Source organism: Miniopterus natalensis, chromosome 9 (genome assembly GCF_054644295.1).
Source record: "Miniopterus natalensis isolate mMinNat1 chromosome 9, mMinNat1.hap1, whole genome shotgun sequence".
Taxonomy (NCBI): domain Eukaryota; kingdom Metazoa; phylum Chordata; class Mammalia; order Chiroptera; family Miniopteridae; genus Miniopterus; species Miniopterus natalensis.
The window spans coordinates 14,517,448-14,531,128 of record NC_142089.1 but is presented as its reverse complement, the minus strand read 5'-3'; the positions used below and the strand labels follow the sequence as shown (position 1 = coordinate 14,531,128).

General features: G+C 53.2%; 1 protein-coding gene across 1 annotated transcript in view; it reads right to left on the bottom strand.

Moving 5' to 3' along the window:
• RPS6KA1 (ribosomal protein S6 kinase A1) overlaps window positions 1-11,784 on the bottom strand; it is a 38,071-nt gene extending 26,287 nt beyond the window's left edge. Inside the window, exons 1-2 of the mRNA XM_087820234.1 lie at window positions 11,703-11,784; window positions 5,223-5,267 (exon numbers count right to left, since the gene is read on the bottom strand). Of these exons, the coding sequence (XP_087676360.1) occupies window positions 5,223-5,267; window positions 11,703-11,765 (108 nt within the window). The 5' untranslated portion in view covers window positions 11,766-11,784. The remainder of the gene's footprint in view (window positions 1-5,222; window positions 5,268-11,702) is intronic.
• Window positions 11,785-13,681: the final 1,897 nt, after the last annotated feature.

Sequence of the window (13,681 nt, the reverse complement as noted above, 5' to 3'; positions counted from 1 at the left end):
CCAGCGTACCCACAGGAACTAACACATACACACATAAATACACACAGGCTGATGATCGGAAACCATTTCCACAGACATCCCCTATGTGGAAACACACGTCCCCGCGTACACATGGACTTCCCCTTCCAGTCCTCAAAGGGCTGCCAACAACACAGTCTGATGATGGCCTGCTGGGTTGTGAAAGATGCCTCCTTAGACTGAGGCTTCTCACTGCACCCCAGTTTCTTTAGGCAAGAGTTTGGAGGCTAGGACAGTCCTTGGCCTCCCCAACCCTCGAGTCCCTAAGAAGCAAAGATTGTCTGTGGCTAGCAGGGTACAGGAAGGGGCAACAGGAAGAAAGTCTCAGAACTGCCTTTGCTGAAGGGTATGTGCAGGGCCCATGAGGCCTCTTGGTGGCAGAAGGGGGAGGACAGGCACCAGACCACATCCCTTGGTCCCTGCCCCATTCCCCCCTACAGATACTTCCTCTTATCTACTTCCTCCCACAAGGCAGCTGGGAGAGAAGACCAAAGACCCCTGCCTGATCCCTGGTCCCTAGAGTCCTCACCCTGGGCCTCCCTCCACCAGCTACAGCCCAAGCCCACCTGCCAATCCCTGGCCCTAACGAATACCAACAGCCCCTTCCCCAGCTGGCAGCATCTGCAGGGCCTCCCAGGTGCTATCCCTCTGGTAGGACAGATGTCCCCAGACATGTCTCCCAGCATGCCTCTGGGCAGGTAAGGAGAGGCCCACAGTTTCCAGGCACCCTTGATGCGGAAGCTGGCATCAGGCACTAGGCCAGGACTGGCATGGAGTGACAATGAGAATTGTGCCTCCAATAAATTGAGCATTTATTGCATAAGACCATTCTTTCCTTCAATCGTTGCTCGTGTGGATTCTGCCAAGCCCTGTGTCTCAGTCCCATTTCAGAAATAAGGAAACTAGACTGAGAGAGAAAGTGACTTGACCAAGGCCACATGGCTAGAAAGGGGGAGAGCTAAGAGCAAAATCTGTCTGTTTCCAAAGCCTACACTCCTAAGCATTTCATTATTACCCTCCTTGCAAGGCCAGCTAGCCGGCCCCCTAACTGGACATCACCCACAGCTCCTGGACCCCTGCTCTGTCGTCATGTCAGGAGCCAGACATTAGGAAGCACACAAGTTAAGGCAGATGCCAGCCTTGACCTCAGGTAACTACAAAAAATAAATACATGATAACAAAACACAACTACAGAGCTACAGTTAGGTGTTGTGGGTGCCCAGAGGTAGTAACTATCTGCCTAGGGTGAGGTCCGAGAACCTTCCAGAGACAGGGCAGTCTAGCTGGACCCTGAGGAGGAACAGGAGTTGGTCAGACAGAAAGAGAAAAAAGACACATGTAGAGAGACCCAGGTGAACAACAGGCTTGAGGCCAGAAGTGCAGGGAAGGAAGTTAAAAAATGCCCACTCACTAGCTGAGCTCTCCCAGGCAAACTCTTTCCCTATCTAACTCTCAGTTTCCTCCTCCATAAAACAGAGGTTAAAACGAGATGTTGCGCAGCCGGTGTGGCTCAGTGGTTGAGTGTCATCCCACCCACCAAGAGGTCGATGGTTCGATTCCCGGTCAGGGCACATGCCTGGTTGTGGTTGCAGGCTCAATACCCAGTAGGGGGCCTGTGGGAGGCAGCAGGCCGATGTTTCTCTCTCTCTCCCTCCCCCTTCCTCTCTCTCTAAAAATCAATAAAAACATATTTTTTAAAACATACACACACAATCACAACATGTTGTTTCTAGAAGCAAAATGGGCCACAGAGGCAAAGGAATATAGTAAACAGAACCTCTCCCTGGATTAGTGGGCAGTCTTACTGCTGCAGTATCTACTCTGGGCAGACAGAAGGGACAGAGCCTAGCCAGTGGGTCCTGGGTGCTGGGAGGGTGGGCTAGCCTGCCCTACCCAGGCTAAAGGAAGTTCCCCGCAACACCTGAGGCTCCCAAGGCGCCCTGAAGTCCACACAGTCACATCCTGCCTGAGCTCCAGCCAGGGGAGCAAGAGGGATCCGGGAGGGATCAGGGTTTCATAAACAGGAAGAGAGGAGGGGAGGGGGGGAGACGCTCAGCTCTCAAAATAGACCTACAGGCACTTCAAAGGGGTCTAGCTCTGCTCCGGAGATAGCCAGGGGAGGGGGCATAGGGTGCCCAGTCTACCCCCAGGAAGGAAGGGAAGGTGAATGGAACCCCAGTGTGCCTGAGGACACCAGGTGTGCTCTGGGTACTGAAAAGATCCAGGGAGCTCTCACCCTAGACTGCTGTCCACACTATGGCTGCTAAACCCCAAATTTCCCTTTCTGCTTGAAACTAATAAAATAAATAAGCACTGCCCTAGCCACTTTGGCTCAGTGGTTAAAGTGTTGGCCCACAGACTAAAGGATCTGGTTTGATTCCAGCCAAGGGCACACGTCTCGGTTGCAGGGTCAATCCCCGGCCCCGGTTGGGGTGCATACAGAAGGCAACCAATCGATGTGTCTCTCTCACATCGATGTTCCTCTCTCTCTCTCCCTTCCACTCTCTCTGAAAAGCAATGGGAAAAATATCTTCAGGTAAGGATTAAAAAATAATAATAATAAATTAATAAATAAGCATTGAACACTAACACTGTGCCTCACACTTTGTTAAATTCTTTAATTTGTATACATCCCGTGCCCTCCTCTGATTAGCCCTGAAGAATAGATTATATTCTCCTTCTACAGGAAAAGCACCTGAGCCTCACAAGAAGCAAACCATTCACCCAAGGTTATGAGGCAAACAGGACAAAGGGGCAGGATTCTGAACTCAGAATGCCTGACTCCCAAGCCCCCCTCCCACCATTTCTCCAGCTAGAAGACCCACTTCTTTCTCCAGGTGCTCAAAGCCTGCCTTTTGAGGCCCAGCAAAAGGAAAGATGGCTTCATGCCCCAGAGGCCACTCCAATGCTCTGCCATACATGGCAGTGACTGTCCATCTGTTCCACGCTCAGTCCTAAGCTCAGATGCCACTGGCAGGGTTCCCCAGGACATGCTCACATCATCCCACCGAAATGTGGGCACCTGGAAGGTGGTGTATTCCTCTGCCCATTATGGGGCCTGGCACAGAATGAAGTCTACATGCCCACAGTCATGTTCTTCTCCATCACAGTGCCCACCACATAGCTTTCCTGTCTCCACTTGCCCCCCCTGGGAGCGCCCCGAGGGTGGAGATGTTGATTTCATTTTGGGTTTCCCCAGTGCCACAACAGGGTGTCCTGAAAACCTGGTGAAGCAAAAGATAAATGAGCTCTCTGCCAGCTCATTCCACTGCATGAAGTGATGAGGTCCTGACCACGGGCTGAGCGCCCCCTGGTGTGTTGAGCCCAGAAGTTGGCACAGTATCCCCACTGTGAGGTTATAGAGCAACAGAGAAGATGGATGAGCAGGTTCCTAGGGATGGTGGAACTTGGGGGTCATAGGGACCCAATGTTCCTCCTCTTCAGCTATGAGTGTTCCCTGAGAGGAGTGTGGGCCCTGTGGTCAAGCAAGACCTGACTCCATTGCCCACCAGCTATGTGACCTTGGGCCTCAATTTTCTCATCTGTAAAATGGGAATAGTAACAATATCTACTTCCAGGGTTGTTGTGAAAACTAAAGGGAAAGCTCCTGGTGTGGTGCCAGGTGTGTGTTAAGCTCTTTCTCTTCCTTAATGTGGCATTTGAGGCTCTACCCAGCCTCATCTCCCCCACCCCAGAATTTTCTGCTGTAGAGCAGGAATCATAGGCTTGCGATCAGATGTAGGTTACCTCACTGGGTAAGCTCCTGCCCTCTCCCAACCAGCCCCTCTAGCTCTTGGGGTGAGAAGCTATCCTTACCACCAGCATCCCCAAAGCTGCAACCCCAGAACCTCATTCCAAGATATGTACATCCTGGTTTTTCATTGGGGACCTACAGGCCCTTCATTTTGTTTCTAGGCAACTAGGGGACAGCTACTTTGTGGGAGGAGATTGTGCAGAAATGGGCAGAGCAAACCAAAGGGCCCTGTCCATACCACTTACCTGGCTTCTGGTGGCCCAAGGTTACCATAGTTGCCAACAGAAGAGAGGGTAAGAGCCTATTTCTCTCACCCAGCACTACCCCAGGCAGCTCAGCAACCTTATCTTAGGAGACTGAGTCAAGACAAACATGGGGATCAGCCCTGGGTCCATCTCAAAGGTCGAGCTTATGGCAGGTCAGGTACCCAGGCAGATTCAGGCCTGGAGGGTGTGGCCACTGGTAGGATGTGGAGCTGAGCAAGTAATTGGGCATTCATGCTACTAGTGCTGAAGTCACTGTGTACTATCTCATGTTTTTCACATCACTCCTATGAAGTAGGCACTATTATCCCCAATTTACAGATGAGGAAACTGAGACTCAGAAGGGAAAAGAGTCCTGGCCGGTGTGGCTCAGTTGGTTGAGCACTGTCCCATGGTCAGAGCACATGCCCAGGTTGCGGGCTCGATACACAGTGGGGGCGCACAGAAGGCAGCTGATTGATGTTTCTCTCTCTCCCTCTCCCTTCCTCTCTCTCTAAAATAAATACTTTTTTTTTTTAAGTGGGGGAGAAAAGCTTCTGGCAAAATGGTGAGGGCAGAGTCAGGACTTGAACCCAGGTCTGTTTTACCCACCCTGTGCCCTGCCTAGGTGGCTTCCAAAGCCTCTCCATAGCCAGCAGCTCTGTGAGCTTGCACAATTGGGTGTGGGAAGAACCCAGGGGAAGCAGAGACAGCAGGGGTGAGGGAACAGCCTCATGCTGGGAGCTGGGAGCCCTGAGAAATGGCCTGTGTGCCCACCAGGTCCCCTCTAGCATTACATGCCCAGATGATTCCAGGTCCTTGTCAGGCCCAGCTGACTGAGCCTCTCCCATCACTCCTTTAGCCCCCTCCTTACAGCCAGCCCAGATGCCAAGAGTAAATGAACTAAGGAAGAGTCCTAGCCTGGGTGATGGATAACCAGAGTTCTAGCATGGATTCTGCCTCTGACACTGTCTGGGACACAGTCCCCTCACCTAAGAAACAGGAAGGTTGGAGCAAGTGATCTCCACACACAGGGTTGCCTTGAAGATTAGCTGGGACCCGAGAAGAAAGGCTGAGCTGGGAAAGTGGGGAGAAGCCAGGATCCTCACACCCAGGTGGAGTGAAGACAGGCCTCCCTCCCCCTCCATGGCCATGCAAACAGTGCCCTCCTCACAGTTCCTAGCCCAGGTGCTATCCCTGGCCCTCACCTTGGATAGCTGAAGTCCAGCTTCTTCCCCTGAGGCCTGTCCATTCTGGAAAAGAGAAGAGAGATTAGAGAACTAAGATTAGAAAGACTGTCAGAGTTTACCAGTGTGGGACAGAGCAAAGATAGACCCCTTGGGGCACCCCATCCTCAGCTGCTTCCAATAGCTAGGGAAGGCACAGAGGCAGGGCTGGAGTTCTGAATGGGTCTCCCAACTCCACTTGCATGGTAAGAGTGCAGGTAGCAAGCCAGGAAGTGCATTTCCCGAAACCTTCCCTCAGCTCTCTGACTGGCAAACATCTATCTTTGAAGACTCAGCTCAAATGTCATCTCCTCTCAATGAGAAGGAAAGGGTATGTGTGGCTCCCAGCTCTGCCCGAGACAAACTGTGTGACTTTGTGCCAATTAATCAACTGCAAGCAACCTCAGTTTCCTGATCTGTAACATGGGGGTAGTTACAGCCACATCCCAGAGGTGCTGCAAGGGTAGAAGGAAACAAAGTCTGTGAAAGTCTCCAGCCCAGAGATGGTGGCTACCCTGGCCTTACCCACTCTGGGACCCCTGCCCTGCCAGGCAGAATTGCTGCTGGCCCACTATGCCCCTACATTCCTTCACTTTTCACATTGCAGGGACTATTTACACACAGGCCTGCCCTCCTGAATAAAGGGGAGTCCCAGGAGGGCAGAGATTAGGGCTCCGTGCTAACAGCTGCTCTCTTCCGAGCCCCTGCCACATGCCAGGCACTGGGCTCAGTGCCTCACACCTGTGGCATCATTAAATCCTCATGACCTGGGAGGGAGGCCCTAGCCCCATTTGGCAGAGGAAAAAACTGAGGTTGAGGGGCCTAGTAATGACAACTAAGGTCACACAACTGGTAAGTGGAGATTAAAATTCTGGTCTCTGACATCCAGAAGATGCTCAAAAAAGGTCTGTTACAGCGCAGGCCATACCCCAGGCAAGGGAACTACCTGCAGAGGGGTGGATACTGAGCCCATCTCTGGGCATTCCTGCTTTTTCCAGTCCCCAGACTTCACACTCAGGTGGGCATTATTCACCCTAGGGTATACCAAACCCAGCCCACCCCTTTCCTGTGTGATACGAGATGATTAACTTACCTTATATTGGACTTGGGGTGCTAAAAGGAGCTGTCCCCACCCCTCCTCACACAGCAAGAGTGTGGTGAGGCAGACAGAGGCTCCCAACAGTGACAAAGACCCAGCCTAGGGCAGATCAGGACTTTGGATCCAGTGGCTGGGTCCACAGGGCAGCTGTGGCTTTACTTGGCAGCAGCAGGCACAGCTGTGTTCTACCCATTACATAATCTCCCTACCCCTAGAACAGCTTCCCCTGATGCTTCCAGGACATCCTGCCCCCTGAGCCCCTTTAATGCCCCTAATCTTCCCCAGGGCCGGTGTTCTGCAGGCGCGTCCACACACACAAACACGCTGTCATCTCTCAGCAGCCGGGGAGAAGGGCCAGGTTGATCAGGGCCCAGGGGAGGCAGGATGCATTTGTAGCTTGAGCTCCACTTCACCCAGGGGTCTAGACTCTTGATAGAATTCCCACAGATGGTCTCATCAGCCTACTCATCAGTCCCCCTGCCCCAGTCTTCCCCCATTCAAACCTTCCTCCTTCCTTAAACTCAACTATGATTGTTGCACTTGAGCCATTACCTTCCTTGGTCATTCACTCCCTACTTTTAAAAATATATATGTCTTTATTGATTTCATAGAGAGGAAGGGAGAGGAAGAGAGAGAGATAGAAACATCAATGATGAGAGAGTTATTGATCAGCTGCCTCCTGCATGCCCCTGACTGGGGATCGAGCCCGCAACCCGGGCATGTGCCCTGACCGGGAATCAAACCATGATCTCCTGGATCTTAGGTTGATGCTCAACCGCTGAGCCACACCAGCTGGGCACTCACTACTTATTGAGAACTTGCTATGTATCAGGTCCCAAACCCTTTCATGGCTTCCCACTGCCCGCAGAATACAGTCCCAGCTCCTTGGCCTGGCATTCAAGGCCATCATTTCCAACTACCCAGCACAAGTGATTAAGAACGTGGGTTCTGGAACCTAACTTTGTGGGTTCAAATTCTGGCTTCCATACCACCTGCATGACCCTGAGGTTACCTCATTTCACAGGGCTTCAGTCCTCATCTGTGAAATGGAGGTAAAAGTAATGTAACTCAGCAGGTGGCTATAAGAAGCAAACAAAATAGTCTATAAATATATACACCTGGCAGGCATGTACTGGGTCCACAAAGAATAGCCATTATTATCATTGGGCCCTATTCTGAATCTAAACTAAACAACCTGAGAGCCTGAAGAACCCAGCTTATTTCATATCCCTAAGTATTTGCATGATGGCTTGCTCCTTCTACCAAGAAAACCCTTCCTGCCTTGTCACTTTGGCAAACTTCATTTCAAATGTCATCTCTCTGTCCACACAGCCTCAAGTCCTTTCCTCCCTGTTCTGTGCCCATAGCACTGAGGAAGCCGCAGGTTAACTCAGGAAGGAGCCCTGGCTAGTCTGTCATCATATCCTTAGCACCAGCTCAAGATCCAGAATGTAGTGTGTCAAATAAAAGCTCAACCCAGTCCCCGGCTGGGCGTGGCTCAGCAGTTGAGCATCAACCTAGGATCCAGGAGATGGCGGTTCGATTCCCAGTCGGGGCACATGCCTGGGTTGCAGGCTCAATCCCCAGTTGGGGGCATGTGGGGGCAGCCATAACCCCAAATCACTTAGTTGCAAGCCTAAATCCCAAATGAGGGAGCGGAGGAAGTAGCAGGGTGTACCCAGAGGTGTGGGCTTACTGAGAACAGTGACCTGGATGATTCAGGGGACCTCACAGGCCCAGGCCCTGTTTGGCTGCCTCCAGTCCCAGGGTCTCTGGCCTGAGTGCCATCCTCATGGAACCCCACACCTGTAAGAGCTGATGCATAAAGTCTCTAGAGGGGAATGGCAGCCCTGGAGAAAAGACTGGGAGTACAAAAAGGACCACAGGCGAGCTTCCCCCTCAAAGTCAGGGTCCACATAGGGAAAACAGAATTCATTTGTCCTTCTGACCTGACTGCTGCATGGATGGCGGAAAGAACAGAGCTCTGCAGCCACGAAGACACAGCTGCTAATCCTAGCTCTGCCAGCCATTCACTCCGACCTTGGGTCTGTCACATCATTTCTCTGGGTCACAGTTTTCTCATCTATACCATGAAAGCAGGTCTGTCCTATACACAGCTATATCCTGTTGCTTGGAATAGTACTTGTCACAATAGTACTTGTCATGGTAAGTGCTCAACAAATATTTGCTAAATGAATGAATGAATGGAAGGGGACAATGATGCTGACCTTGCAGAATACTGAATGAAGGACCTTGTCTAAAAAGTCTGGTACAGCTGCCCTGGCTGGGTGGCTCAGCTAGTTGGAGCATTGTCCATATACTAAGAGGTTGCGGGTTTGATTCCCAATCAGGGCACATAGCTAGGTTATGGGTTCAATCCCTGGTTGGGATGCATACAGGGTAGAGGGGGAGCAGCTGATCAATGTTTCTCTCTCTCTCTCAAATCAGTAATTTTTTTTTATTATTCTGGGGTGAGAATTAAAAAAAAAGTCTGGTACAGGAAGGGCCCTTTGGCCTCTTAAGAGGACAGAGACCCACTCTCCTCTCTGTTTCTCAAAGAACACTGTTCATGGGGACAGTTGCCCAGGGCCCCCAACCATTGTGCCCCTTCCCCAGAAGTCAGAGATAGGTTCCAACAGGCATCCTTCCTTCCCACCCAAGCAGCTCTGTTTTGGGAAGAGGGGCCCAGGGCAGCATCTAGAGAATCCAGGCAGCAGATGGACAAAGACAGCATGTGCCCCGCAGGCAGGAAGCAGCCCCAGGAGCTGGGTTCAGAGCCCAGCACTGGCAGCCCTGCAGGATGCTGGAGGCTGGGGGCTAGGTGCCAGGACTGGCTGGCACAACCCTTCCTCAGCAAAGGCTGGACAGGGGCCCTTCGGGACGAGGAGAGTCTGCCAACATCCGGAGCCTCTCTCGGAGAACCTTCCACCTGGGCCAGTTTGATCCCAACCCTTCCCCATCCTTCAGCCTCCCCCTTGAGAGTCTTGGGTTCCAATACTAACTCTGATATTAATTCATAGGCCAGTTCTCTCAGACTTCAATTATCTCATATGAAAATGGGGGTAATAATCCCTACCTTGAGAAGTTATTATGAAAATTATTTAAATAAAGTGACACAGATGAAGAAGGGTGTGTGGCACACAGTAAAGCTCTGTACATGGCACAGCTGGGCCTGGGGACAAGGTTACTTCTTTCAGCAAGGCCAGGGAAAGCCCAGGAAGAATCCTCACCCACACTTCCAATAAGTTTGCTCCACCTGGGCCACACCCTGAGCCAGGCCTTGCCTCCCAGCAGCCCATTTTCAGCAGCGTCATGGGGAGGGCAGGGCAGTCCAGAACCCAGGCAACTGCCAAATGTCCCCCACCAGCCCCTTGTCTGCCTTCTTCCCGGCTAAGAGCCAGAGGCAGTGCCTATACCTGCAGGTCAGTCTGCTGTATCGCTTACATGTCACCTGGGCTAAGAACAGCGAGGCCCTGTTCTCCAGTGAGAACAGCCCAACCCATGCCCTGGCTGCCCCATGGCTCCTGTTACCCAAACAATAACACCCAGTTGCCTGGCACCTCCATGGAGTGGGGGAGGGGGAGAATGGGCAGCAGTACCCAGGGTTCTGCACCCTCTCAGGCCCAGGAAGCAGAAGCTAGAACCCAACTTTGGCCACAAAAGAAACAAAGGTCCAGAGAAGCTAAGAAATGACTAAGGGTCACACAGCATTTCCAAGGTAAAGCTCCTGGAGAAATCATGCTCCCCCCCAATCCTAGGAACTAAGCCAGTCGTCTCACAGAGTTCAAGTGCAGTACTACTCAAAACTAAGTTGAGTTTCCTATTTAAGCCTGGCCCCTGATTAAGCTGGCCCCTGCTCCAGGACTCCCTAACAGCAAGCAGGAAGTTCGTGCCCTGGACTGGGAATGAGGCTCCTAGGTGTCTGCCGTACCTATCTCCAAGTTAAGTCCTAGGGTTAAGTTCCTCCCTGGCTTCTCCCAATCTACCTACCTCTAGAGAGGCCTAGGTTGTAGGGGCTTGCCAAAGGCAAAGGAATCCACCTCAGGGCGCCCTCTGTAGGCCCTAGTGGCCCAGTCCTGGGGGCAGGGAGGAGAGGGGATACGGGATGCAGAGAGCAGCAAAAGGTGAGTCAGAGAGAGAGAACCTCCAAGAGCATGCAGGGCCTGTATAAACCCCATGGCAGTGATCCCAGAGCAATTTACTCCAAATTGCGCCTTCAGGTTGCTTACCTAATCCTGCCTCACCCACCCTCCAATAGCCAGTGTCAGCCATGACCATCCCTTTAAAGGGGCAGCACACCCTGGATGGTAGGGACCAGGGGATCACAACCTTTGATCCTGAGACACAGGGCCCTTGGTGGTAAGAGAGGGCAGAGAGGTGGACCTAGGCAGGGACTAGATGCCCAAGCCAGGAGAAAATCGCCTTGGCTACCAGGCTCAATGAGGTCTTCACACCCTCCCTGCATATCTCCCACATCCTCTTTGGAAAGGGACTATCACCTGCCTCCTTCCCAGCTTGAGGATGGGGAGAAAGTTTTCTTGACCTGCTGGTTCAGGGGCTTGACCTTGACCCTGGGGTCAAAGGGCACAGGAAAAGCTGGCCTCCAGCACGCTTAGGGCCTGGAGAAGGGCAGGAACTGCTCGGGGAGAGGCTACGCTGGCATAGGCCAAACTACCCAAGGGCCCAGCCCTTCCTATGGGAGGGGGCACCAGAAGGTAGCAGGCACCAAGGTCCTCCTCTCCAGCAATAATCTTCACAAGGTCGAAGAGCTTTTTCCCACTCTTTTCTCCACAGTCTGGAGCAGGGGACACACGCGTCCTCTGGCTCTAGCCTCGGGGCAAAAAAACCCAAAAGTTTCAGTTCCAGACCAGCGGTGTGACCCCACATTTCACAACTGCCAAGGGTCAAGAGGGACGACAGTCCTAGGGTCAGCATCGGGGAAGCCGGGAGCTTTGGAGGTAGGGCGCTAGGAGACGTCAAGGAGAAGGGGGGGCAGCATAATCCTTGTCTCCTGTAGAATCCCAAACATCAGGCACCCCGGCCCTGCCCGTCTGCACTAATGGAGGAAGCCCCGACAGCTCCCGGCATGGGTCCTAGGTGTGCGGGGTGAGGGAGGCCAGAGCTCAGCGCCCCGCAGGATCCCCTCTCCGGACTAACAGGGTTCCTGGCGCTTGGCGGAACTGTCCCTCGCATACACACACCAAGGCAGAGGGGGGTGGAGCCGAAGAAGAGGCTAGAGATCCGAGGGCACTCGCGCCCTCGCGGGCGCCCGCCGGACTGCAGCGGCGCCGCGAGCCGCCCCGCCCCTGTGGGGACCCGGGATCGTCGGCGGCCGGCGCCGGTTCCCCACCCTGCTCACTCACCTCCGGGTCCAGCGGCACCAGCTCCATGAGCGGCCAGGGCTCCTTGAGCTGAGCGAGCGGCATCGCGCCGCTGCCGGGCCGCTCGCGCTCCTCTGGCGGCCCTGGCTGCGCCGCCTCCGGGGTCCCGGGGTCCCCGGCCCTGCGCCCCCGCGCTCCCGCGACCCCCCCCCGAGACCCTCGCGCTCCGGCAGGGCCGTCCGCGCCGCCGCCGCCGCGGCACTCGCACTTCGGCTCCCTCCGTCACCCGGCGCCGCCGCGCCCATTGGCTACCTGCGTGAGGGGCGGGGCTTCTGCGGCCCCGCCCCGGCCCCCGCGGCGCGGCATTCCCGGCCGGGACCCCCGCCCCCGCGGTGCGGGGAGCGCTGGCCCCGCCTTCACCGAGAGCCCCTGGCCTGCTCTATGCCCCTCCTAGAAGAAGCCCTCCTGGCCCCTCCCTCACAAACCTTGTCACCACCCCCCAATTTCCCCCACCGCCCCCAGCCCCGGGCCGCCTTCCCCCAGCCCCCTGCGCTGGCTACCCTACATATTCCTTCTCCCCGCAGGGGGATTCCCTGCTGTTTCTCACCCCGTACCCCCTCACTTACAGGCACACCAGAAGTCCCGGGCCTGACCCCGGCAGAGGCTTGAAAGGAGCCTGGGCCCCAAACCCCTGAGGCCCCCTCCTCACTTGGCCCTAGGAATCCACCCCCCCTACGGAAGTCAGCACTGGGATCCCCTGGGGATCTCAGCGATACAGTTCCAGGTAAGTTCCAACACCGTCACCACCATCAAAAACCAGTGCCCCCAGAGTGATTTCTTAATACGCATTTTTTGCAACCGGTGCTTGAAAGGGCCTCATTTCAAGCCAAGTCTTCCCAGAATCTCTCCAGCTGCAGGCCCAGATTTGGACTGATTTGGACTCGCACCCCTTCTAAGGAGGGCACGGACCAGACTCCCAGAATGGACCAACACTTGGGCTGCACTTGGAGTAAAAGGCCAGGGAAAGGGATTCCCCATGGAGAGATTCAGCCTCTACCTAAAGAGGTGTTAGAGGTCCAGGTGTGAGAATTATTCACACCTGGGCTAGTGGAGGGACGAGCTTGCAGGCTCATGGGTGGAGAAAAATGACCATTTATTTGCAAAGTTGTTCTAAGGCAGGGGGATGGAAAGGATTGTTTATCAAAAGCATTCTGTGGCCCTGACTGGTGTGGCTCAGTTGGTTGGGCATCTTCTTATGTAGGAGAAATTTTCCCTGTTCTATTCCCGGTTAGCTCACATGCCCGGTTGCCAGCCTGATCTCGGTAGGGGGCGTGCAGGAGGCAAGCCCATCAATGTTTTTCTCTCTAGGTCTCCCTCTCTCTCTAAAAATAAATTTAAAATCTTAAAAAAAAAAAAAAAAAAAAAAAAAGGCCTGTGAACTAGCCTCCACCAACTTGTGATTTCCTTGAACCCCACCACCACGTAGTTGACAAATCATAAAACAGCCTCAGAAAGATGAAATGACTTACCCAAAGTTACACAGCAAGTCAAGAACAGATTAGGACTTTAAAAAATCAAAGTGGATGAGAATTTCTTCTAAATCCAGAGCTCTCCTTATTCCTTGCTCCCAAGGTAGCACCTTAGCTGTTGAAGTGAATTGAGTTTTCAGAAGAAAAGCCTTTGGGGCCTAACAAATCTGGATTTGAATCCCAGATCTGCTACCTCCTTAACATTGGGGAACTCACTGTATGTCTCTAAACCTTAGTTTCCTTATCCATAAAGGGGAATTATAATCCCAAACTTTCAGGTATATGCTGAGGACTAAATTAATTTTAATTCAATAAATATTAATGGCTACATATTACAAGCCAGGCCCTCTTCCTGAGCATGTATTGTAAACCAGGCCTGCTTCTACATGCTGCAGATATAGCAGTAAACAAAGCCCCTGCTCTCATGGAGTTCACATTCAGTCTGGTGTGATTAAATAATTACAGGTAACACTAACATAGCACTTACTATGG